Source organism: Pantherophis guttatus, chromosome 2 (assembly GCF_059756535.1).
Source record: "Pantherophis guttatus breed Tessera chromosome 2, ASM5975653v1, whole genome shotgun sequence".
In the NCBI taxonomy this organism is placed as follows: domain Eukaryota; kingdom Metazoa; phylum Chordata; class Lepidosauria; order Squamata; family Colubridae; genus Pantherophis; species Pantherophis guttatus.
The window spans coordinates 50,248,985-50,274,044 of NC_142064.1; the positions used below are offsets into that span (position 1 = coordinate 50,248,985).

General features: G+C 36.0%; 1 protein-coding gene across 4 annotated transcripts in view; it reads left to right on the forward strand.

Moving 5' to 3' along the window:
• The window catches only part of CAMK4 (calcium/calmodulin dependent protein kinase IV), a 51,569-nt gene that overhangs the window by 7,051 nt on the left and 19,458 nt on the right, over positions 1–25,060 (forward strand). For 2 of the 4 annotated variants that reach the window (XM_034432747.3, XM_034432750.3), the window contains exons 2-5: positions 13,557–13,635; positions 22,195–22,248; positions 24,075–24,137; positions 24,643–24,725. In XM_034432747.3, the coding sequence (XP_034288638.2) occupies positions 13,557–13,635; positions 22,195–22,248; positions 24,075–24,137; positions 24,643–24,725 (279 nt within the window). The remainder of the gene's footprint in view (positions 1–13,556; positions 13,636–22,194; positions 22,249–24,074; positions 24,138–24,642; positions 24,726–25,060) is intronic. The other 2 variants (XM_034432749.3, XM_087885947.1) reach the window with 1 other exon arrangement.

Sequence of the window (25,060 nt, forward strand, 5' to 3'; positions counted from 1 at the left end):
GTTAAACACAACTAAATGTCACTGGATACTTTTAGAAATATACTCACGATATCATAATGGAAATATTCAAATTTTAAAGAAACCTATTGTATGAAAGAGTTCTCTTTTCTTTATGGAAGCTACTAATGTTGTTAAAAAGGTATTTTCACAGAACTAATCGAAGTATCACTCAACAAAGCCAAGCACCTAGAACATTTTTTGAAAAACACCATTTATGTGGCGATATTTGTATTTATCAGAAATGGTGTGTCTCTAGCCTTTAGGCTTCCCAGATACTGCAAGCTTTTTCCCATATCCTCTTTCCACCAGTCTACTGTCCCCAACTATTATAATAACAGTATAACACACAGGTGTCAAATTCGTGGTGTCACATGATGTTTCATGATGTTTTTCCCATTTGCGGAGCTGGGGTGGGTGCAGCCTGTGCGTGACACATCTGGCCCGTGGGCTGCCAGCTTGACACCCCTGGTATAACAGATTTGGAAGGAACCTTGGAAGACTTCTAGTCTAACCCTCTGCTTAAGAAGGAGACCCTATACCATTCTTGATAAATGGTTGTCCATTTTCTTCTTTAAAAAAAAATGGAGCACCCACATCTTTCATTAGCAGCTATAGGAAAAAAAGAGCTATTCTTCCCACACATGTAAATTTTAAAAAGCCTGATTTTAATGTGTGCAGTTTAGGAATAGGTTTTACTATTCAGGAAGGGTAATCCTTTCTCCTCCATTAAGAACTCATCAAAAGAAATCTTCCACTGCTGCATTTCAACTTTTAAAAGGCTTAGTTGTAACACAAAGAGAATTCTTTGACAGGGCTTATTTTCTGGAGTATTGGTATCTCCTTCCAAATTGCCATGAACCTCTGTTGGGAGCAGTGGAAGTTCTCTAAAATCTAAATTGCTGTGAGGAGCAGGGAGTGAGTGAAACTATGAATATGAATGTGTGTGAAGAAGAGAGAGAGAAGAATGGATTTGTGTTAGATAAAGGAGAGTCTGAAGTCTTGGGAAAGCACTTTGGAACTGCTTTGCTGCAGTGAGGCAGTTCTATCTATTTGGGCCAAGACCTCTCCTGTTTTTATATGTGACATGTCCACCATGAATATCTTCCAACATGAATTCAGCCACAATTACTGTGAAGGGTCAAAATTAGATCAGGCTGAACTTGACTCTTGGTGACTTCATGGCCATGCCTGGGTTTCTGTAGTTTTCTTGGCAACAATAAGGGAAATATAGAATGGAGTAATACTAATACATCGTTTCTCTAATGATATAGGAAATTCATAAAGGAATTCCTATTATCTTGTACTGTTGCATTAATGGAGAGAATAATGATCCATAAAAGGGAAGGATTCTCTGGATTTGTCAATCTTATTTCACAACTATAACAGAATAATCTGAATTCCATTCTGGCCATAAGGTTATGAGATGAAGTAAGATTCTAATTCAGCTAATTCCCCTCTTCACAGGTCAGATTTTGTGTGTGTGTGTGTATGTGTGTGTGTGTGACTGGCAATTCCCTGTTGATTTTTTTTCTTTGCCAGATACTCATTTACATGGTTCATTTCTGCAGAATTGGAGACTGGGAGATAAATAGTCAGTTTCCTTGCCACCTTGCAATCCTAACAGGAGAAGTGGGGAGAGATGGTTCTTTTTCCACCAGATCTCCAGCTGCACACAGCAGCTCAATACAACCTTCAAGGGAAAGAATTGGCCCCTCCTCACTTTCTTGCTATTTCTCTTATGGTTTGGCAAGGGGAAGGCTACTCTTTTCCACCCACCTCTCTAATCAAATAGAGCAGCACCATGCTATTGAGGTCAGGGGTGGGCTTCAAAAATTTTAGCAAAGGGTTCTCTGCCCGGTTGCTGGGTGGCCGTGGCCATTGTGGGCGTAGCCTAGTCGGCCTCCTGCACCATGGCGGGGGGGGGCGTTTTTGCCATCCCCAGGCTCCGGAGGCTTTCCTCGAGCCTCCGTGAGGGCGAAAACAGCCTCCCCAGGCTCCGGAGGCCCTCTGGAGGCCAGAAATGGGCCCATTTCCGGCTTTCCTGAACTTCCGGTAGGCCCATTTTTCACCCTCCCAGAGCCTCCACGCACACCCTGCACTTACCTGCATCCAAAACAGGCGTCATGGGGAGGGGGAGGGGCAGGCCCAGCCAGGAGTGGGATTTGTGGTTCTCTGAACTGCACAGAATCTTAGCTAGAGGTTCTCCCGAACCCCTATGAACCCCCAGCAACCCACCACTGATTAGGTCTTGGCAAATAAAGCCTGGCTTGATTAATCAAACTCTCCTCTCACCAAAAAGACAATGGTCCTAGGGAAGACCACAGTCACAGATTACAATATCAGTCATATTGATGAAGAATTCTAGATTGCTTGTACAGCAAGATATCTTTTGGGAGAAGAAGGGAAACACCTTTAATACTAGAATAGTGAACGGTGAAAGCTGGCTTCATACGGTAGTAGGCTTGTGTGAAGACAAAGGGAACTTAATTAGAATATTTACTCTATTCCACACAACTCTCCTTGTATCAGAATGAATGCAATGAGGTTGCATTTCTGGCCACCTAAATTTTGTCACTCTCTGAGAGAATAGAATGTTTACCTTCTACCATCTTTTCAGGCATTTTCTAGTCATTGTGAAAACTGATCAAAGAGTTCCCATGCAAACGTATTGCTTGGCTATTGATATTTTTTAGTAGAGAACAAGACTCTGATCCATTACAGTGCAAAGAATCCTAATACAATTATAAATTGATGAAATGATAGTTGTTCTGTATGCATACAGAAGCAGTATATTCCTAGGAAGCAGAGCATAATTAACAACCTGGTATATCTGGACTCACACATCATGCTAAGATTGATCTTTTAAAAAACATACATACAACAACAGACAAACCATAGTGTTCACACATAATACTATAGATCATGTGTTATCAGAATGGTTGAGTTCAGATTTCACATTAACTCAAAACCAAATAAATCATATTATTAGCACAATCTGAAAAAAAAAAAACACCATTATTAGCATAATATGTGAACCCAGCCACTATGTCCATTGATCACTTTGCTTGATGAAAAATTTAAAATTTCACATTTTCTTTCAAGCCTGATGGAGAATAGCAGGCTTAATGCAGGTATTGTATGGTTACCTAGAAAAATAATATGATCTACCCCTTCCCAGTTAAACTAGAATTCCAGGTTTAGAATCTGTTTTATCATTTCAGTACTGATATGTTGCAAAAATCCAGATGCCCAATACTACGCAGACAGCAGCAAAGACCCTAATTCTTTGCTGCCTTATAGCATGTTTCCCCAAAAATAAGACCCCGTCTTATATTTTTTTTGAACCCTGAAATAAGCGCTTGGCCTTATTTTCGGGGAGGTCTTATTATTTTGGAGCGCGTGGAGCAAGATGGGGCTCCTCTTGCTGTCTTACCTGATTTCCAGCTCTGTCTCCCTAACCCTAACCAGAGGAAATGGCAGGGACTGGCTGCACATGTGGTTAAATATTTTCAGGGAGAGCTCATTTTTGGGGAGGACTCATTTTCGGGGGGGGGCTTATTTTAGCGCATGTGCTCAAAAGTCCAATTGAGCTTATTATCCAGGGAGGTCTTATTTTCAGGGAAACAGGGTAGTGGTCCTCTCCTCGTGGTGAAACCAAAGTGTTCTACAAAGGTATAATTCTGGCGCCATGGCTAGAAGGATTCTAACTTTTTTTTCCTGTAGAAAAAGATGCTGTAGCTTTCTTTCCCTGTTCTGGCTGTACCTTGCTCCATAAAGTGCAGATATCTGCGAATTCCAACTATCACTCTCAACAAATCACCACCTGCCCCAGATTTTTGTCAGTTTCTTTCAAATCTTACTGCCTTTCTCTTTTATCTTGGGAATCTCAGGAACAGCCAACAAGTTAATGGCCTGTATCATACTCTTTGGGGATTCTTCAGTGTAATTTTCCGATGACAGTGAGCATATAAATATTTTTATAAGGCAAAACTCTGGAGCTTTCCCAGCGAGCAGTCTGTCTTTGTGAATTGGTTACGGTTTTTAAACATTGAAAACTGAAGAGGTATCATTGGTGTTAGTATTAGATTTTGTAATATTTGAAAAATGGTGGTTCCAAATAAATCTTACTGATTGCTTCATTTATGGACTTGTTTGCCTGTAGCTGTACATTGAAGAATGCTAAACTAGGAAAATTAAGACACTAACACAAAAGCATAAAAGGTACAAGGCAAAATATAATTAAAATACATATGTAAAAGTACAGATTACAGTAAAACAACTATTCGATGTGTGTGTGCATATTCACATGTACATGTTGTTGATATGTCTATGGCTTAGTATGCACAAAGTATCCTCCAAAGCCAGGGTGAATTATATGTAATAACACATACATACATTCATACATATTCATCTGTCGAATTCTGTACAATTCACAGAGAAGGTCTAGACAAGTCCCTGCAGTTTCCTTGATGAGGTTTTTCAGAAGTGGTTTGCCATTGCCTCCTTCCTAGGGCTGAGAGAATGTGATTGGTCAAAAGTCACCCAATTCGCTTTGTACCTAAGGTGATATTATAACACATGATTTCTAGTTTGATACCTTAAGTACTACTTCCTTTCAACAGTTCCAAGAAGGCTCCACATCCATACGCACTCATCAGGTGACTGAGGAAACAGATAAACTTCCAAGTGGCCTCAATGACACTCTAAAAGAATGCAAATGACCAACTGTCTGCAAGGAGTATAAATTCTTCCATTTCCCACCATCCAGTCAGAGCTGAAGAAGCTTCTTGGATGAGAAGTGAAATGTCTTCAAAGAAAAAAGAAAACAAAAAGCACCTTTGGGAGAACCATGATCTGCATGATTGAGAATCTCCATGGACTTTAAGTACTACACAAAATTGGTGCTCTATTTCTGTTAGAAGAAACATAAAAGTTATGTTGAGCATCATGGAACTGAGTGCTTAAGAGGTTTGTAGGGTGAAATAGACAGAATCAAAAATGATTCTATCATTCTAGAGCTCACAGTCTCTCTGGTCTCGAGCTTGATGGTCTCTATATATTGGCAGCATATTTGTCTGTATTTGTATATTGTTTGTTGCTATAATGCTGCTACCTAAAAAAAATTGTGGTTTATGTAACTAATTTATCACATAATATAGTATTAGAAAATCTGTATGGGATCTCATCCATTTGATTCAGAAACTTTTGAGTTCAGTTGAACTTGATCTCAGGATCCTATGTTAAAAATTTATCAGAATAAACTCTTAGCTATTGAGAATATATATTAAAAATTATTAGCAATGTTCAAAAGATGTGCTTCAGAAGGTATGGGGCATGTTCAAATACTTCTTGTCAAAGAAATACCTGTGGTTTTTTTGCAGACTTGGAGAAACAGCCGCAAAACTAATATAGCAATAGCACTTAGACTTATATACTGCTTCACAGTGCTTTATAACCTTCTCTAAGCAGTTTACAGAGTCAACATACAGTATTGCCACCAACAATCTAAGTCCTCATTTTATCAACCTCGGAAGGATGGAAGGCTGAGTCAACCTTGAGCTGGTGAGAACCTAATTGCAAGTGTGAGCAGTGAGTTAGCTTGCAGTGCCACATTCTAACCACTGTGCTAGCATGGCTCTTACCTCATACCTCAAAAAGATATGGCTGCTTTATTAATTTGAAAAGAGACACACCACAAAATTCACCTTTTAACAATTTGCAAAGCATTGTTTTTCACTTATTTTGAACCTTATTTTGCGATGTCAGAAGACAAAAACAATTATATTTCTCTACTGGATCCATTGTCTGCATTTTGCTGTATCATAGCCATGGTACTATTAATTGAAAAGAAATGTCTTGATCTAAAATGTACTTCTGATATTGTGAAAGAGGGAAAACTTGGCATCAAATATGACTAGTCTTACTAATTAATGAGATGTATACATGGTTTCAAATATTGAACCATTCTTTGGATGAAATTCACTTTTAAGTGTAATACTTGAGGACATTGACCCCATTACACCCCCCCCCAGACCTTACTTCTGTAGTTGAACATCTGTTCTCTGCAGATATGAAAACCGTGTCTATGTCTACAACTAATATTCAAGGAAGGAGGACCAGTATTATATTTTTTACATTAACCAAAATTTAATATTTGGAAACCAGTTGGGGAAAAAAGCAGAAATATATATTCATAATTTGGATACAGATTCATAAAATATTATATGTTTTCTGACAGTTTAATGTCATAAACACTAAAAAGCTCACAGCTTTTGAAGAACATATGCAAATTACTACATCACAAATTTAGGAACGACCTTCAAACATCTGCCAGATAATTTTAGACGTAACTGCAAACCTCTCCAGGATGATTTAAAATAGTATGGGAAAAACCTTTAGAAGTAGAAATTAAGGAGAGGGTGAGAATGAACAAAAAGAGGCCATTACAATCTGTTTCAGTTAAGGGAAAATTCAAATAATCTAATGTTTCACTCATCTGACATACAAGCACATATTCTAAAGAAATAGGATTTTAAGAAATCATTTATTACAAAGGATTATATTGATTTAGTTAATATTTTAAGAAAAAAAATTAAGCTTTTTAAAATAATCTATCAACCATAGTTCTCACCAAATACTTATAGAATGTGAAAAGAAAGACATCTCCATTAATATTTAATACCAAAAATGTTACCATAAATAATTTTGGCAGAAAAATTCACCATCGGTTATAGTTTTTGAAAATTCAGATAAACTGTTTTGTCAACTATTCATTGGAAGAGAGCCCCATTGCCTTATGAATCATGGAAAATGCATAAACAGTGAAATAGATTAGATTAGATTAGATTAGATTAGATTAGATTAGATTAGAGACTAGACTAGACTAGACTAGACTAACAGGTTTGTTTGTTTAATTGACACATTTATATAGCCTCCCATCTCACTAACCATGATTGTGATGGTATACAAACCACAACTACCGGTAATAAAAACTTTAACAAATAAATAAGAACAAGATAAAATAATAAAAACAAGATTGTGGGAGAATACACATTTAAAAAGAGTACAGCAATCACACAGGCTCCCCATTGGATCCCAGGTTGATGAATGCATGAAATAATTTCCATTTAATCTGCTTCCATCTTTGAAATCTATATAAGCAAGAAATAAAAACAAGTTCTTCATTGTATCTATAATTCTAAGGATTTTTTTTCCTTTTTAAAAAATGTAATAGTGCTGTTTCTACCTAAATTTGTAGAAATTGTTCCACAAATTTTATCTCTCTGGTTTTTAAAAAGGCTGCTTGAGAGAAGATGGAAAACCCAAAAGGAAAATATGGAAAATAGATACTGAATAGCAGCAACATGTGGTTGAGCCATAAGAAGTCGATTAACAAAGCATTGAAATTCACATTATGTGCCTGGAGTGAATCTAGTATTTCTGTTTGCCCTTGATAGAAATAGCTCATTTTATTAATCTAAGGGAGGGCTTTTATTAGTTTAGGACTTTCATGCACACAAATCTTTTTACAAAGAGAGACAGCTTTTTTTTGTTGTTCTTTTTTCTGAGATGAAAAAATCATTTAGTGGAATTTCCTACTGACGCCCAAAGATCTGAAGACAGACAATAAGATATATAAGTCAGTGTAACTATAAGGGTGTGCTAAAGAAAGCAGATCAGTTATTAAACATAATTGAGTGGAGGTGGTCTTTGAGAAGGTGGGTAACAGTAAAGGTTTAGAAAAGATTCACAGTTTACTTGTCATTCAAATCATCTTACCTCTGCTAAACTTAGAAACATGGCCATAAAATCTGTTGATAGATGTTCCCACACCTTTCTTTTAATAAAAATGGTTAAATAAAGGGTCTGGCCTTCTAAAACTTCTTATATTTGAGGTAATTTTAAAAGATTTTTGTATTTCATTGCCAATACATATCTTGCAATCAAAGCCGTTCGACACTATTTGAATTTTATGACAAGGAAGAAAGATCTGGAAGGAGAAAAAAGAGAAAGGATTCTCACTTCTCACTGGTCAAAAATCTTTGTGACATTAAAAAGCTGTGATTTAGATGTGGCTGCCATCTGCTGAGAATGTTAATATCCTGCAGATTTGGATTTCTGCAGATTGGGAATATCACACATGATATTCACACACCACAGGTAGGTACACACACCCATGTCCTGCATTTCACAGAATGCCAAGCAGCAGACCATCCTCTGTCAAAGTCTTAAGATATTAAGAACTGAACCAATTCCCTATTTTACATTTTAATTTCCAACTGATTCCCATAATATTACCTGGCTCAGTTGCCCCAGTATTACGTACACAACCTGAAGCTATTGGTCACAGATCCTTGTCTTTTTTTTTTTTTTTTTTTTTTAGGCGCCTAGGTTTTGTTTTCTTTTAGTTTCTGCAAACTTGGATAATCCTGTAAGTTTGCTGAAATCACCACTTTAGTTTTGGGTCTCCCTGTTTTAATTTAAAATTGGTTCTATTTGTATTGAAATTACAGAAGCAAACACAATGGTGGGCATCTACTCTGCTTCTCTTGAGACCTGTATCTTTCTCTGAAGACCTAAACCACAGTATACCTGAATATAAAATCTCTCCTGCTTCTTTTGCCTCTGGAAAAGTTTATTTTTATAAATTTATATTTATCTTCTTTGAGTAGTGAGCAGAGATTCTACTGATGTCTGTCTTGACTATCTCATGAGTATAATACCAGTTTAATTAAGAGTTGCCTCCTGCTGCCTTTGTTGACCAGCGGAGTGTGAGCTGATCTTGGCAAACTCTGAGATGCAATCACATGATCACAAGGTGTTGGAAAAACTGGCTGTAAGTCACCAAATATTCAGCTTGCAATCATGTGACTGAAGGACAGTGTGACATTTCATGACAGCTGGAAGTGTTTTACAGCCCCTTAAAGCACCCTTTCTGAGACTGTCTTAAATTTGAATGATTGTTAAATGATAGTTCATAAATCAAGGACTACCTGTAATTAGAAGTAGTAATATTCATTTGTGTAGCACTCACAAAATGAGGCGCACAGAATCTTTGCATGTAAAAGTTCCATAATATCTATTTTTAAAACTACATCAAATGTGTCAGGGTAATGATTTAAGAACTGACCAGTTGCTACGATGATGTAATGCTGGGAATAAGTCGGCAAGGTTTTTGAGCTGATATCATTTTAAGAGCCTGTAACAAGAAGAGGCCCTGTTGGGGGCATATCTCTCTGTGTGGGTGTGGGTGTGCTTCTGTGCTGTAATTGCTGATTGCTGTTTGTTTGAGGTCTGACTAAAGTATATGTATGTATATATTCCTTGTAGATAAAACCACTATTTAAATACAAACCTCTGTTTAGTGTATCTGCTCCTGGATTGTCTTACATAGTCACACTGTGCACACGCTGACAAAATGAATCAGATATTCACTGTGAGTTTATGATATTTGTGTTACAATTTTAAATATTGTTACCATCCTACAATCACCACAATATTATGAGTTTGAAATAACAGCCATTTCTGCAAAGCGGGAATGGCTAAAAATATTCTTTGTTTGCTGTCAGACCACTGCAAATGCATCTTCAACTTCTGTTTTCTTCCTCTGTGTTTGAAGTAGTGCTTTCTGGTTTCTGGCAGCTCAAGCTTTGCTGTCTGGTTTGCCTGCCACATTTTCCTTTCTTCTGGGCAACCCTCTGCTGTATTTGGCTGCTGCAAACATTGGCAGGAACGCCCCCTCAGCCCTGCAATAGCATTGGGGGTGGGGGGATTCTTGCATTTTACCACATTTGGCTTCCTAATTTCTGCTGCAGTGACTGTTTCAATAGTTCCAATAGCATAATACTGTATATGATTACATTGCCTCATTTTTTTAAATCATTTCAGAAAAGAGTTTTATTTATCTATTTTCTTTTTTCTGTGAGAGCTTTTAAAGAATTGAGCAAACAAAACAGACATGGACCTTAATGTGAATAAGTTCATTGTTTTTTATTTACATTGTATATCCAAGTCAGGTTATTTTCTCTTTCTACTATGTGAGAAGCATTTAGTTCAGGGCGGACAAATTCCTGAGCTGCGGGCTGGATGTGTCACATGCTGGCCACGCCCCATCCAGTTTAGCGAAGGGAGTAAAGTCCCAATACATCACGTGACAATGCCATGAGTTTAACACTCCAGATCAGGGGTAAAATCCAGCAGATTCTGACAGGTTCTGGAGAACCGATAGTGGAAATTTTGAGCAGTTCGGAGAATCGGTGGTGGAAATTCTGAGTAGTTTGGAGAACCAGCAAATACCACCTCTGGCTGGCCCCAGAGTGGGGTGGGAATTGAGATTTTGCCATATCCTTCTGCCAAGAGTGGGGAGGAAATGAGGATTTTGCAGTATCTTTCCCCTGCCATGCCCACCAAGCCACACCACATCCAGCAAGCCAGGCCCACAGAACTGGTAGTAAAAAAAATTGGATTTCACCACTGCCCCAGATCTAGTTAAACCATATGGCCATTCCCCCTTCTTTCTAGCTTCAGATAAGTGTGGAATGTAGTAAATTGGTGTGTATAAATGATATCTCTATTAAGACTTAAGCCTTCTTACCTGAAATACTAATGTTTCTACTATGTAAGCATACCTTTTTAAGATATAAAATTATCTAGCTATCTATATACTACTAAAAGTCCTGTATTTGTTTCTTTGTAGCCATCAAATTGGGCAAAATAGTGTATCACAGGGCAACAGTTCTTGAATCAATGTATCTAAAATGGGCTTATTTATAGAATGTTTCCAAGATCCAGCATCCATGGCTTCTATGGGATTGAAATTTGACACACCTGTGGCCACTTCATGAAATGTCAGTCATTTCTGACCACACTTCTATTGTGTGGTGCAAGGGAAGATGGGAAGAACATGTCTCTGTCCTCTTTCGTGCTTCTCTCTGGCCCTTTGCCCAGTCAGCTGGCAGCAAGGCTGAATGGGTGAGCAATGAGTGGCTGCTTTGGATCCCAGGCCAAAATTTGAAAAAGGAAGTGGCTTGAATGCTGGCTGGTGAGGGGGGGGTTAAGGGTTGGTGGGTTAGCAGTCTTTCTTCCTGGGATCATAGCGGGATGAGCAGGAATGCAGTTTTCTTCATGGTACATTAGTAAATGTAGTGGTAAGTCTTTTCAGTATTTTCTCACTTTTTAAAAGAAGCATATAGTACATGTTCAATAAATCCCACATAGATAAAGGAAAATGATGAGGAGTTGCTTCCTTGGGAGAAGGCATAGCAGTCAGGAAATTGTTCAGTGTAAGGTCAAAGTAACCAGCATTCCAATCCAGACAGAATTTTCTTAAACTGTTTTGGTCCAGCTGGCATCAGCATGGAGTATTCGCACCTTCACGATGCAATGAAGAAGAGCATTTGTTTTATGATCAAAAGGAATGTGCTTGCACATTAAGTGTTTCACTTCTCATCCAAGAAGCTTCAGTTCTGAAGAAGTTTCTTGGATGAGAAACTAAATGTTTTCAAGGAAACAAAACCAAGGAAGCCCAGTTGCTTTTTGAAAAGCATCTTTGGGATGTCCTGCCTTAATTGGTTTCCTATCTCCTATATTTTACTTAAAAGATGTGTGTGTGTGACAGAAAGAGATGGGGGGGGGATTCATATACAATCAAGCCATCCTTCTCTAGATGGCTACACGCTCTTCTATATAATTTAAAATTCAAAAAATGCATAAAATAATAATATAGAAATGTTAATATAGACGTTTCAATAGAATTGTGTTCAACTTTAGAGTTAAAGGAAAAAAAAGAGACTTTGCACCAGGCAGGAGTGCTTGGGTAGCAGCTGTCAGCAACTTCTTAAAGCAGCAATGTCTGTTCCTACTGTTGTGTGACTGCTCTCTGCAGTTACAGCACAATTGCAGGAAAAGAACCTATTTGGATTACGAAGTTGCTGACAGCTCCTCTACACACACCAATATGCCCTCTGAAGCACCCTTTCCCTTAAAGTCAAGAACCCTAATAGCATAATTAGCTGAGGTATATCCCATACAGCTAACTTCACTGTTAATTATTGGTATATTGTATGAAATTAATATCCAATTTATATGTGGCAGAAAGCGATTAAACCCAGACTTTATGGGGTTATATGTATTATCATTTAGGCATAAACTAGCATTGAAATACAAGCAAGGATTTGTAAAACCATAGGACTAGTTCTAATTCTATCAGCTTTGTCCTATCAGATTCCCATATATTACTGAGAAGATTATTTTTGAACCTGGGAAATTTTTTTTTTTTAAATTCAGTTTGGTGTGGTAAAGTACACTTCCCTAAATATTGAAGCTGTTTCAAATGTGGTATATTGTTAAAACTAAAAGGGGAATTTTAGTTTTAGTTTAAAATAGTTTAACTTAGTTTAAATAAATGTAAAGTGATATTTTAAAGAATAAAATATACCTTAAAAATATAAAATACTGAAGGACTACTTTTGAAGAATTTTTTTGGTATATCTTTGGGCTGAAATATACATAAAAAGCTAGTAATGCCTCTTTTAAGCTTTTTTCCAGGAAGGACTGTAGATTTTTATATTCCGTTTTCACTGGTAGATATCCCAAAGTAACTCTTATAATTGCAAAGTTTGCACCATTTATAAAACTTGCAGATTGTTGATAGCAAAACAGTGCAAATACATTTTTCACCTTGTACCCTTATTTTGAATGTTGTTTTCGAGGTTGTATTTGGTAGGTTATATTTAGCAAATCTTATTTAGTCTGTGTGACTGATCTGGAACAATAAAGAATTTGAATTTGTGTATCTTTGCTCCCATCTAGTGGTCTTCTGGATTTTACTAGCTCAAATTGGACAGGCTTAAAAATAAATTATATTGTTTTAATAAGACCAAAAAAAGAAAGGAGACGGGGAAAAATATAAAAACAGGCTGTGACTAAAAATAAATGAATTGAATCTGTTGTTTTTCTATTTCTTTGCTGAATAATCTGTTTAAAAGAGCTAACAGGGTTAAACAAGAAATATCTCCTTTAAAATCTCTTGAGAAAAGAATTGTATCTGTTAAAGACTGCCTTGATTAAGGAAGGATTAAGTAACTAAGGAATGGAGGGAAGTTATTATAGGATGATTCTCAGTAGACATGTTTCACAATTTGTTGAATGGCCCGTGTTACTGACTCAATCATCTCTGCTGTGAAATCTTACTGATCATATTGTTTCTTTGAGATTTAGTGTATCTCATAACTTCTTTTAAAATATTAAATATTTTAATATGTTGCATTAAATATACTTTAATAATGGGATAGGCAAATTCCCAGTTTCCTGTTTTTTGAAAATATGTAAATTTCTGATTAAGAAAAAAGTTGCATTCAGAAAAACACAATTTTTATTCATTATTTGAGTCAAAGGTGAAAATACAAGAGCAGCACCGGGAGAAACACGATTTTTTTCCCATTCAAGACTCCAAATGTTAGATTTTGAAGCAGGCATTGTTTTGAGGGAAATCTGTGCTTTCTCTGACAAATCTATTACCAACTAAATGATACATCTTTCTTTGTCTTTTCATTCAGGGGTGCTACATCTATTGTCTACAGGTGCAGGCAGAAAGGAACTCAAAAGCCTTTTGCTGTCAAAATCTTGAAGAAAACTGTAAGTGTAGCTGTTCCTATTCATGAGTTTTTTGTTGCTGAATTTTGCTTTTGAGCAGAGCTGCATCAGAATATAAATGTATTAATTTCTCATAGTCTCATTATGTAGAGCCTTACACTTCTTTTAATCCAAATTAATAAGGCATATGGGACTTTTTATGTTGAATTCAAAGCAAACTATTACTTAATAGGACATCTGCAGAAATGTTTGAAATCCACTATAGTTCAGCAGAACCAAATTTAGAATTTCAGAATGTTATGCTGAAACTCCCGGTACAACATACTCACACTGCCAATCTTCCTAATCATTGCACTCCCAATCTTCCTGGCATCTTTCCTGCCTTTTTTTAGTTGCCACTGCTGATGTCCTTTGTGCTCTTCCCCAAACAACTGGAATGACTGTATTTTTGATCTATGTACGTTGCACAATAATCCTTGACTTATGCACAACAAATTGCTCAGCAACCATCAAAAGTTATGATAGAGTTACTTATGACCAAGTTTTGAACTTCCAACATCGTCCCCCTGTAGTCACATGACTGCCTTTTGGGCGCTCAGCAACTGATCCACATTTGTGGCTATTTAGAATAGAATAACAGAGTTAGAAGGGATCTTGGAGATCTTCTAATCCAACCCCTGCTTAGGCAGGAAACCTACACCACTTCAGACAAATGGTTATCCAACATCTTCTTAAAAACTTCCAGTGTTAGAGCACTCACAACTTCTGGAAGCAAGTTCTTTCACTGATTAATTGTTCTAACTATCAGGAAATTTCTCCTTAGTTCTAAGTTGCTTCTCTCCTTGATTAGTTTCTACCCATTGCTTCTTGTCCTACCTCAGGACAAGGGTAGTTTGACCCTTTGGAGAATAGTTTGACTCCCTCTTCTTTGTGGCAGCCCCTGAGATATTGGAATACTGCTATCATGTCTCCCCTAGTCCTTCTTTTCATTAAACTAAACATACCCAGTTCCTGCAACCGTTCTTCATATGTTTTAGCCTCCAGTCCCCTAATCATCTTTGTTGCTCTTTTCTGCACTCTTTCTAGAGTCTCCATATCATTTTTACATTGTGGTGACCAAAACTGAATTTGCTGTGCATTGTGGACACATGACCATAATTTACTATGGTTTTGACAGAAACAGATATTTACTTACAATTTCTGACAAAAAGCAGTCCGTAGCAAACAATGAGGTCACTTAACAACTATAGCATCTGCTTAACAACTGCTGCAAAAAAAAAGGTCATAAAAATGGGTCTAGTCACATGGTGACTCTGCTGTCCCTCTCTCCCACACACACAAGTGTTAGAAGTCTTTATTAGGGGTCCCAAGCCTGAATTAGTATTCCCCAACAATTTCCTGTGCCAGGACCAGCCCATTCCTGATGAGACTATTCAAAAGAAGCCAACACTAGTCCGCAAGGCAAAGCCACAGGTGAAGAGTCATGATCTGAACACACACAAGAGTCATGACAAGGACAAACAGCAAAGAAATAGTCACATTATTCCCAGCACTGTTTCTCTCCCCTTGCTCAGCTAAATAACTGCTTCCTGGGACAGCTCATCAAGAGGGGGTGAGGCTGCTCCTCGCAAGTAGCCTAGCTGACCTTCGTTGTGCCTGCCTCCTCTCAGCCCTAGGTGCTCTCAGATCTGGAGAAGGAGGCGGCAGTTCTTCATTTCCACTGACAAGGTGCAGCTGTGTGCCCTCTCCACCTGAAGTCTCTGGGCTTCCCAGCTGCAGCTGTGCTAAGCCAGCTTCTCATCCAGTCACTGCACTGTGCTCGGCCCCTCCACTCCTTGCTCGTAGCCCTTGGCTGCCTCTCTTCCTGACAAGCCTGGGACTGGCTCATCCTCCTCTCCTCATCTGGAGAGACATCTGGGAAAGCATTCAGGGGAGTCATCACAGCTATATGCTATATGACCATCACAATTTATGACCATAATTGCCTTGGTCAATTTTGATTGTAAGTCAAGGACTACCTGTATGAACAAACAGCTTTGTCTAAAGTATGAAACTTACTGTTATGTAAGAATTGTTCAATAGATCTACTCCAAAAAAGCAATGTTTATGGGAGCCTTCCTTAAACTAACATTCTTCTGATTCTTTTATATTCCACTTCCAGGAGTCCCAGCCAACATAGGTGAACCTGTGCTGACCAGGTTTCTTGGAACTACAGATAGGATTATGTTGTAACAGCATTTAATTATGACTATATAGCTCTTATTAAATGTCTATTAAATTTAAGATTTCAATATATGATATTTGTTGCCCATGGGACCTAATCTCCCATTAAGTAGAAGGTATGTATCACTCTTCATTATGAAAAAAATCCACTACATGGTTTATAGCAATTTATGATACTGTTTTCCATTAGGGAAATTCAATTTTAGAATGACAATCAAAATGAAATCAAATAGATCTACGGTAATTCAAAAGTGCCATAGATATTGATTGCAAAAATTTCCGTGCAATATCTTGCAGTGAATACCATTTATACTACTAAAAATCATGTAGCATAACATTAAAATTAGAGTACCTAAAAATTGAAGATTTTAATATTTGTAACATGGTATTCGGAAAACTGAGGAAGATGTGATAGTGACTTAAAATGTGAAAACTAAATTAAAGAGGGCTAACTTCTGCTATACTGAATAGAGCTATGTAGCTTGTCTCTTTTTCTCCCTCCTTTATTTGGAATTCCTAGTGGAAGAAAGGCGGATGGAGCTCTGACAATCATAGACTGAGAAGATCAGGGTATAAATCAATGTTTTTCAATCTTGGCAACTTTAACATTGCATTGACTTCAACTCCCAGTATTCCCCAGCCAGTCATAATGGCATGGAATTTTGTGAGTTGAAGCCCATGGATCTTAAAATTACTATGGTTGAGGAACACTTGTATAAATGTTTTCCTTTCAATATTGTATCATTATGACATGAAACAAATCCTTTAATATTATCAATACTTTTATCTTTTTTGTCATTCAAAACCTACAAAATAAATTCTAAATTGATATCTGATTTTAGTAAGCAGTTGGATAAGGAAAATCCTGTTGAAAATTAATTCAAACAAGACAGGTGCTGTTTGTAAATTGAAATGCAAATCCAGGAATAAGGATGCAACCTGCACTAAATGAGGTTATGGTCATAGTTTGTGTTTATTCCTAGATTCAGCCAGGATTTGCGTATCTCAGCATCTAAGATTTGCACATCTCAGACTCTGCAGAGATGTAACCATTTCTAGAAATTTCTGTTAAGCCAGGATGATATATTCCTTTTGAATATGGCAATTATATTATTTGACAGCTTTTTGGAAACATTGAACAATTTCAACCAGTCCAATGCTATTACCAAAATGTTTCCCTCAGGACAGCCATAGTGGGATGTAACTCCTTCATTATAGTATCATCACTGACTGGAGGACTTCTTATCAGCACAGTGCCCTAAATCCTACATAATTTAGGATCAGGTTTTTGAAATAATATATTTATTATTACACGTTTGCACACAATTAATGTCATTGAGAAGAAGCCTTCCTTCCTCCCTCCCTTCTTCCCTCCCTTCCAATTATTGTAGAAATTTTTGATTAAGAGATCTGACAGGTTTAAACCAGGCTTCTGGCATGTAATTTGACTAGCTGTTGAGTGCATTGTAACTGAGTGTGTATTCTTTTTATTGATATGCTTTTAATGGTATTTTAAGTGTTTTAATTGTTAATCTATTTTATTTTATTTTTCTTACTATTAGCACCATATGTGTCATTTATGGTGAAAAGTAGGGTAATAATTTCAGTAAATCAACTAATAAATTTTATAAAAGTAAACTAAATATTACTGCATGGGAAAATTGCCGCATTTGTTTCCCTATAGACTCTAAAGAAGACATAAATAATAGATGTTTTATTCCAAATTTTACATTAGCATTTTATATCAATCTTTACTGTGAAACTTAGGAAGCAATTTTATGTTATAGCCAAGAAACTAAATCAGATAAATTATGCAGTGATGGTACCCAGTCTGCTTGCTAATTAAAAAATAAACAAACAAAAAAACTTCTGCATCTAACTTAGTTGAAAAATTATGTGCAGACACAGAAATCACATTGATACCTCCTCAAATCAGACCTTAAGTCTGTTTCTCCTGCTTGGTTTCTTATATATGCCTTATAAGAAACTGAAAATTGGTTCAGGCCTCTTTCTTTGCTATTTAACTTTTACAGTTTTTAAAAACGTAACTTGAGGTTTCATACACCTGTCCGCTCATTTTTAATACATGAAATAACCAAATTTTTAAAGGCGCAAAAAGTGTTTCGAGGACTTTTTTAGCATTTCTATAATAAAATAGTAATGCTGAATAGATTCTTGCAGTTATCTGTAACTAAGTTTAAAGTGGTAAATCCATATAAAACAAATTTTACACTATACAGCATAACAATGCCATTCATTCTAAGTGAGAACCTGAGCTCTTACTTAGTTCTTCTTACTTAGATCTGCATTCCAACTGATTCAGTGGGATTTACAATGAGAAAAGTGAAGTTAATAACACTACCTCTGTTTATGAATGGAAGAAGGAGAAAAGGCAAAATTGGAGTGACATCTTGTTTCATAAAGTGGGAGGACTGAATAGGAAGCAGCAAAGCTGGTCAGCTTGGAACAGTCTTTTCTCGGCAAGTTTCTGCTGTTAAGATTAGTGACCATATTACAAAACAGTCTGTTTCCTCTCTCTTTTCCAACTAAAGTTCTGGAATTAATATGTCATTCATCTCATTGTTACCGAAAATCCAAATGATGCTGTGGAACTTTTGCTTGATTATGTGTGTGTGTGTGCATGTGTGCACATACATACACTTTGTCTAGACTTTTGAAAAACAGTTTAATAAAAAAAATTAGAGAAACAAATCAAGTAAGAAAAACTATGGTTCATATCCTTTGAGACAATGTATTTTATACATTCACTTCAGCATACTGTAATTACTTTGGATCAGGTGCATTAAATTGAGTGGCACTTGCTTATTTATGTGTTTATGACTTTTCTATAACAACAAATTTCTCTAAGAAATTTGGGGTGCCCTCCCTAATTTTAATCGCACAACAGACATAAATGGAAAGTTAACAGAGTAGAAGAGAAAGCCACTCAATGAGTTCTGTGATTGAGACTTGGAGTTTCCCAGTGCAAGTCTAAACAAGCTGTGACTATATATGCATAAAATCATTTTAACCTGTACTTCCCACCCTCCCCCTGCAAATACATCCAGATGTACTTTTAAACTAATGTTTCTCAAACTTAAATTTGAGAGGTATAAGACTTCAACTCACAGAATTCCCTAGCCACTAGCTTCTGTGTACATTTAATTTTGCCAAGTTTAAGAAACATTGGTTATAACCTTGGGTGATATTACAGTATAGCAAAGCATGTTTTTCCCCTAAGGGATAACAAGATTTTCTTACTGGTTTTGCATTTTGCCTCATAAAAAGTAAAAACAATTTCTTTGAAAATTAAACAATTTAAAATGATTGTTATTATTTTTAAACCGATGTAGCACTCTCTCTTTTAAGCACTGAATCTTATTTAACTACCCCAATCCCCAAAGATATGGGCATTGTATACAACACCAACAGAAAGGAGGAAAAACCCCAAAATAATAACTAAGTGCCCATGGTCAGTTATTAGAGCACATTGAAATAAAGCTGTGTATTTTAAGCTGTGTGTGGAACTGCGAAAAGGTGGAAGCTGAATGTACTTCTGGGGACAGAGTATTCTATAAAGGAAGGGATAGTACAGAGGAAGCCTTAAGGCCTCTGGAAGGCATGAAACTTTTAGAAGGGATATTCTTTCTTGATAATGGGATATGCAGATACGATGGCAAGATTGCTTGATATATCCTGGTGCTGTGCTGTTTAGATTATGGTAAAGGTAATGAGCAGCACTTTGCATTGTGCCTGCTGGCAACCATTCACTGACTTCAATGTGCCATTGGTCAAGCAATGTCGATTGACGACCCCCAGGGGGAGAGCCTTCTCTGTGGGGGCACCCACCCTCTGGAACGAGCTACCCCCAGGAATACGACTGATCCCGGACCTCTGTACTTTCCGCCGAGTTTGAAGACCTTCTTATTTCAGCAAGCCAGGCTGGCTTAAAATTTTAATGGGCTATTTTATGGGTAAAGGGTTTTTAAAATTTAGGGGAGCCAAATTGATTTAATTCTGTTTTAATTTATTTTAATTTTTATACTGTATGTATTTTAACCTTGGCTGTTCACCACCCTGAGTCCTTCGGGAGAAGGGCGGTATATAAATTCAATAAACCATAAACCATAATATACTGTAGGTGTAATTCTGAATTGGAAAGGTATCCAGTTAATAATCTTGATAGTACATTTCCTACCAGTTGCAATTACTGGTTTGTCTCCAAAGGCAGCCCTACCTAGAATACATTACAGTAATCCTCTCAAGGAACAATTGGGACTGAGTTAGTAATAGTACATTAGAATAGTGATATATGTCACTACCTGTGCAACTGCAATATTTTCAGGCTTGAACAAGCAAAAACGTACGGCATATTGATCTGGCTGATAAAGCAGCTGATTACCTAGGGTCCAGCACTGTTCACTGTCCATGTTTTCTGATTTGAAAATCTGCTGGGGATTCTGCATGTGCAAATTCATATACTTTTGACCTTAACTTTGAATGAATGTGACTTAAAATAAGAATATTAAAAGTAGCCTGATTAAAGTATGATAACTGAAAAAGTATATTTTGTTTAGCAAAAGAAATGCTGTATCTTTGAATTTTCTCCTAGCTGATGGTACAATCTTACAAACCTTACTTGATTCTGAAAATCAGATTTGAGTCAGAGTTGGTTAATACCTAGATAGGAGACTATCAAGAAATCTCTGAATTGTAGACCAACTGGGAAGTTGAAAAAAAAATCACAGAAGATAAAGCAATTTCCATATTTTAAAAAAAACACATTCAAAGAAATGGAGTTTGCCTGAAAGAATAGCAATACTTCTTTGGTTTTTCAGCTATTACTGACTTATTTCACAAGTGAGCCATTTGTGTGCATGTGAAAGGTCCTATAAGGTGAGAGACATTGTTTTCCTTCCCATTTTACTAATGGAAGTGATTCTATTACAGCTGGACAAATTAATCATCCTCCCTTTTTCCTTCCATTCTTCCAATAGTTAGTCTGTTCCAAACTGAAGCTCAGGTTAATAAAACAAGGAAAAGCCAACTATATGAGTAGTCTTTGACTTATGATAAATTCCCCAAAAGGTACTTAAGACCTAGACTGAAGTTTCCAGTGGCCACTCCCCATGGTCATCCGGCTGCATTGTGGATGCATGGCAGCCAACTCTCACTTAAAGCCGTTTACAGCATCTCATAGTCACGTGAGCGTAATTTATGACTTTTTTTGGGCTGGAAATCGGCATTTACTTCTGATTTTCAGCACACAAAAAAACTATCATAGTGAACTAAACTCATAGTGCATTTTAAAACCCCAGTGTTTGTTTAACAAACACTACATTTACTTTACAACTGTGTTCACTTAACAGCAGAATAAAAAAAAGTTGTAAAATAATGTGTTTATGTGATGACCCATTTAATTATCAGCATGACCTATAGCCATAATTGCAGACTCAATTATGATAGTAAGTCAAGGACTACTTGTATATGAAATATAATTGCCTGGACTAATATAATAAGCTAATAACTAAATGTAGTTTCTATTACCACTATAGTAAAGCGGAGCTTACTAGTAATAGCATGAGTAATTATTATTTTGTTCAGAACTGAAATTGTGACTTTAAATCCTGGTTCCTCTATTAATGAAAGGAGATAATCCCTCTCTTGTTAATTCAATGAATAATAATGAATAAAAACTTTATTACGGTTATCGACCAGCAATAGACATACAATAAATTAAAAATAATACTGACATTAATCATGAATGTTAAGGTCACTCCCTAATTTACATGAGTGGAGAGCCAATAAGTATGTGAGTAAATGTATTTTTCCAATAATTGTTATAGATATCTCCAAAAAATTACAATATTTCATTTAAACTTCTGAGATGTTTACTAGTAGTGCCAGTTTTTTGCCATTTCTAAATTATAATTTCTTCTAAAACTTTAAGTTAAAGAAATGTTGCGTTCAGCCTTAAGAAGCAGAAGTATGAAATGCCATTAAAAAAAACCTAAAAACATAAGCATTTCACTTGATAGTCAAAATGATGAAAAACTCACTATTAAAAGCCAATTAATTCACAAGTGCATTAAGAATGAAGTGGGAAATTGGATATATCTATATGTAAATATAGATATTTTAATGGAAAGATGGAAAATAGATGAGATTTAGAAAAGCTTGCATTAATAAATGTTTAATCAGGATATAATAAAACTTACCAAAGTATCATCCTAACCAAATGATGTATAACACATTCTTTTCATTGATAGTCCCAGCAAAATAAGTGCCAATGTGTTCATTGGCCCAAGGAGAAAAAGAGTCCAAGAGCCATTTTTTATTATAGCATTTCGATAATGTTATAAAAAAATGTTGTTTCAGGAGTTGCCTGCTGAAGAGCTCTGTGCAACTCTAAAGAAGTTATTTGAAGAACAGGTATTGCCTTGTTTATACCTATCGTATATAATTTGGGGTAGCTATATATTTTGCAATTAGGGAAGCATTATGGCTTTATATAAGAATTGTGAATTATATTTGTCTGATTTAATATATTGATATAAGTCTAGGAATTTTGATTGATGGACAGAGCAAATTTTGCAATCACTTTTCCACTCATCAGTGAAATGATTAGATGATGAGAACACTAAAAGTTATGTGCATATTGTGCTGATCCATAAAAGATTTGCCTATGCAAGAACTTAATGCCCACATTCATGAACACAAAGCTGCAAATCAGCTGTGCTAAAAACAGACCTTAGCTTATACCCCATTCAAGTTCTTGTTAATAAGTTACTGGTTTTGTTACTTGTTTAACTGTTATAAGTGTGAGGAGAACATTCTCTCTCCATGTGAAATAATGGAGATTGTAATTTTGATTGTAATTGTGAACCATTTCTTTCAGCTACTGTACAAATGCCATGGTCTTTATTTATGTAAACTCTCTCAATGGTAATGGTGCAGTAGTAGTTGCTTAGTAGATTGCATCAGGGTTTACATGAGTTAATAATTCCAGGACATGTTTATAGTCCATTTGTTTATATGATTTTTTTAAACAAACGTCAAGGCTTTAACATATTTCAGTACAGCAGTAATAAGCAAATAATTATGAGCATGACTATGTAAACAAAAACACATTTATAATTTACTTGTACTCCTTTTGATGGTGATGTGTATACAGCAGAGATTATCTAAGGAAATTTGGAGCTTTGTGAATGGAAACTGGCCATGCTGTGTTTGCAAAATGTGTTGAAGGGATATGCAACTAATGTTTACCAAAATCTGTGATATTGTACAGGCACAAGATCATCTTAAGTAGAAAGACAAGCCCCAGAATGTCTGAAGCTTTAAAGAATAGTTTTTAAAAAATCTGTTTGCCCATTAACCATTTATTCCTGTTCTCCTGATTCAACCAATTTATTTGGATTTTGATAGCACAAAAAAGGCCTTTCCTTTTAAGAAATAGCAGTCTCTTTTTCCAAAGTCCAAGTAAGTAATATATAAAATGATGACTTTGTTTTGCAAAGAGGCTGGCAATCCTGTGTGATGTATTAATGATAACAACTATAAATATGGCTTCCATTCACTAATCTGTACCAAAAAGAAAATATTGGTTTATCTATACTTTGCTTTTCTCAGTTTCATGGTAAACATTGATTTAAAATCTTCTTGGCCCTGGTCTCCCCCAGTATTAATTTTATTTTCAAGGGATTCATTATCTTAGGCGCCATACATAGGCTTTAATGATGCAAACCAAAGTGCTTGTAACATTTTCACCATACATAAAGTATTAAGATTTATTTGAAAGTTGTCATTGATTCAGTTCTGCACATTCACAAAAGGATGTGTGATATTGTCTTGCAAACTCTTCAGAGAAAGAATATTTTTTCAAAATAGTTTTTCTAAAACTTCATATGCTGATATTATTTGGGCACTATGTGGATAAACGAAATATCAATTCTAAATGATAAATAGCATGCTTAATTTTTGTTTTGTTTCTTGTATTTTAAAACTTTACTTTACTTTTAAATTTGGTGACAAAGTTCAATAATATTAATCAACATTTTTCCATATATTCCAGAGACAAATTTACAATTTTCTTTTTTAACTTACTTTTTGACTTTTGCCATAAGTGTTTGGTTCCTAAAAATATTAACACATAAATTTTCACTGACTTTTAAAAATGCCCAGAATGAATACAGCAGTCAAATCATTGAAAAAATTACTTTCAAAATCTTATTATGTTTTCTTTTCCTTTTAACCAGGTAGATAAGAAGATTGTCCGAACAGAGATAGGTGTTCTTCTTCGACTTTCACATCCAAATATTGTAAGTCGTATCTGTTTGCAAGCCCAGATTTAAAAAGGTTAGCCTGCATCTTGATTTCTGATTGTGGACATATTTTCCTGTCTTGCTGCACATAAGAAGACCAAAAGAACTCTACAAGTTTTTAATCTGTCCTTATTTGTTTGTTTATTTGTTTGTTTGTTTGTTTGTTAGCCTGTTCTGGGAAGTATCAGGTTTCTTGTCCACTTAAAATTATTTCCAGTAGTCTTTCAAGATATTTCAAACACTCTGAAGAATCACTTAAGAAAGTAATTTTTAGTGCATGCTTTTTTAATTATGCTTTCTACTGAACCATCAATTGTGAAGTTTTTAATTAGAAAGAAAAGAGGAGAGAAATGTGGGGGGGGGGAGAGAATAAAAATTAGAATATACCAAACTATCAGATAATATGTAACATACATCTATTTATTGTAACTTTATTGTAAATTATGTACATACAGGGAAGAAGAGAAAAATAGACATTTGCTTACTTTGTTGCTTTTCTCAGATAAAATTGAAGGAGATATTTGAAACCCCCACGGAAATCAGCCTTGTCTTAGAACTGGTAACAGGAGGAGAGCTATTCGACAGGTATGTGGGGAGTTGTGCAGGTTGTTGTACTACATGTTGCCTATGTATCTATTATAAAATAGATATTCATTTGGTTTTAATTTTTTTTAGAAGAGGCTGAAAATGCATTATTTTCTCTGTGACACGTGCTTCAGTTGCTGGTATTATATTTTAACAGATCTGAATGCAGATCTTCAGGTCTGTTCTAGCTAGCTGGCCAGCCTTTCCATCTTTCCACCCTTCTTAATCCAGTTTAAAACACATTGGCAATGCATTTGTGCCGTTTTGACTATTTTCAAATCTATCTAAGCGACAGGATACTATGAGTGCAGCTCAGTTTGTATGTATGTTTGGCT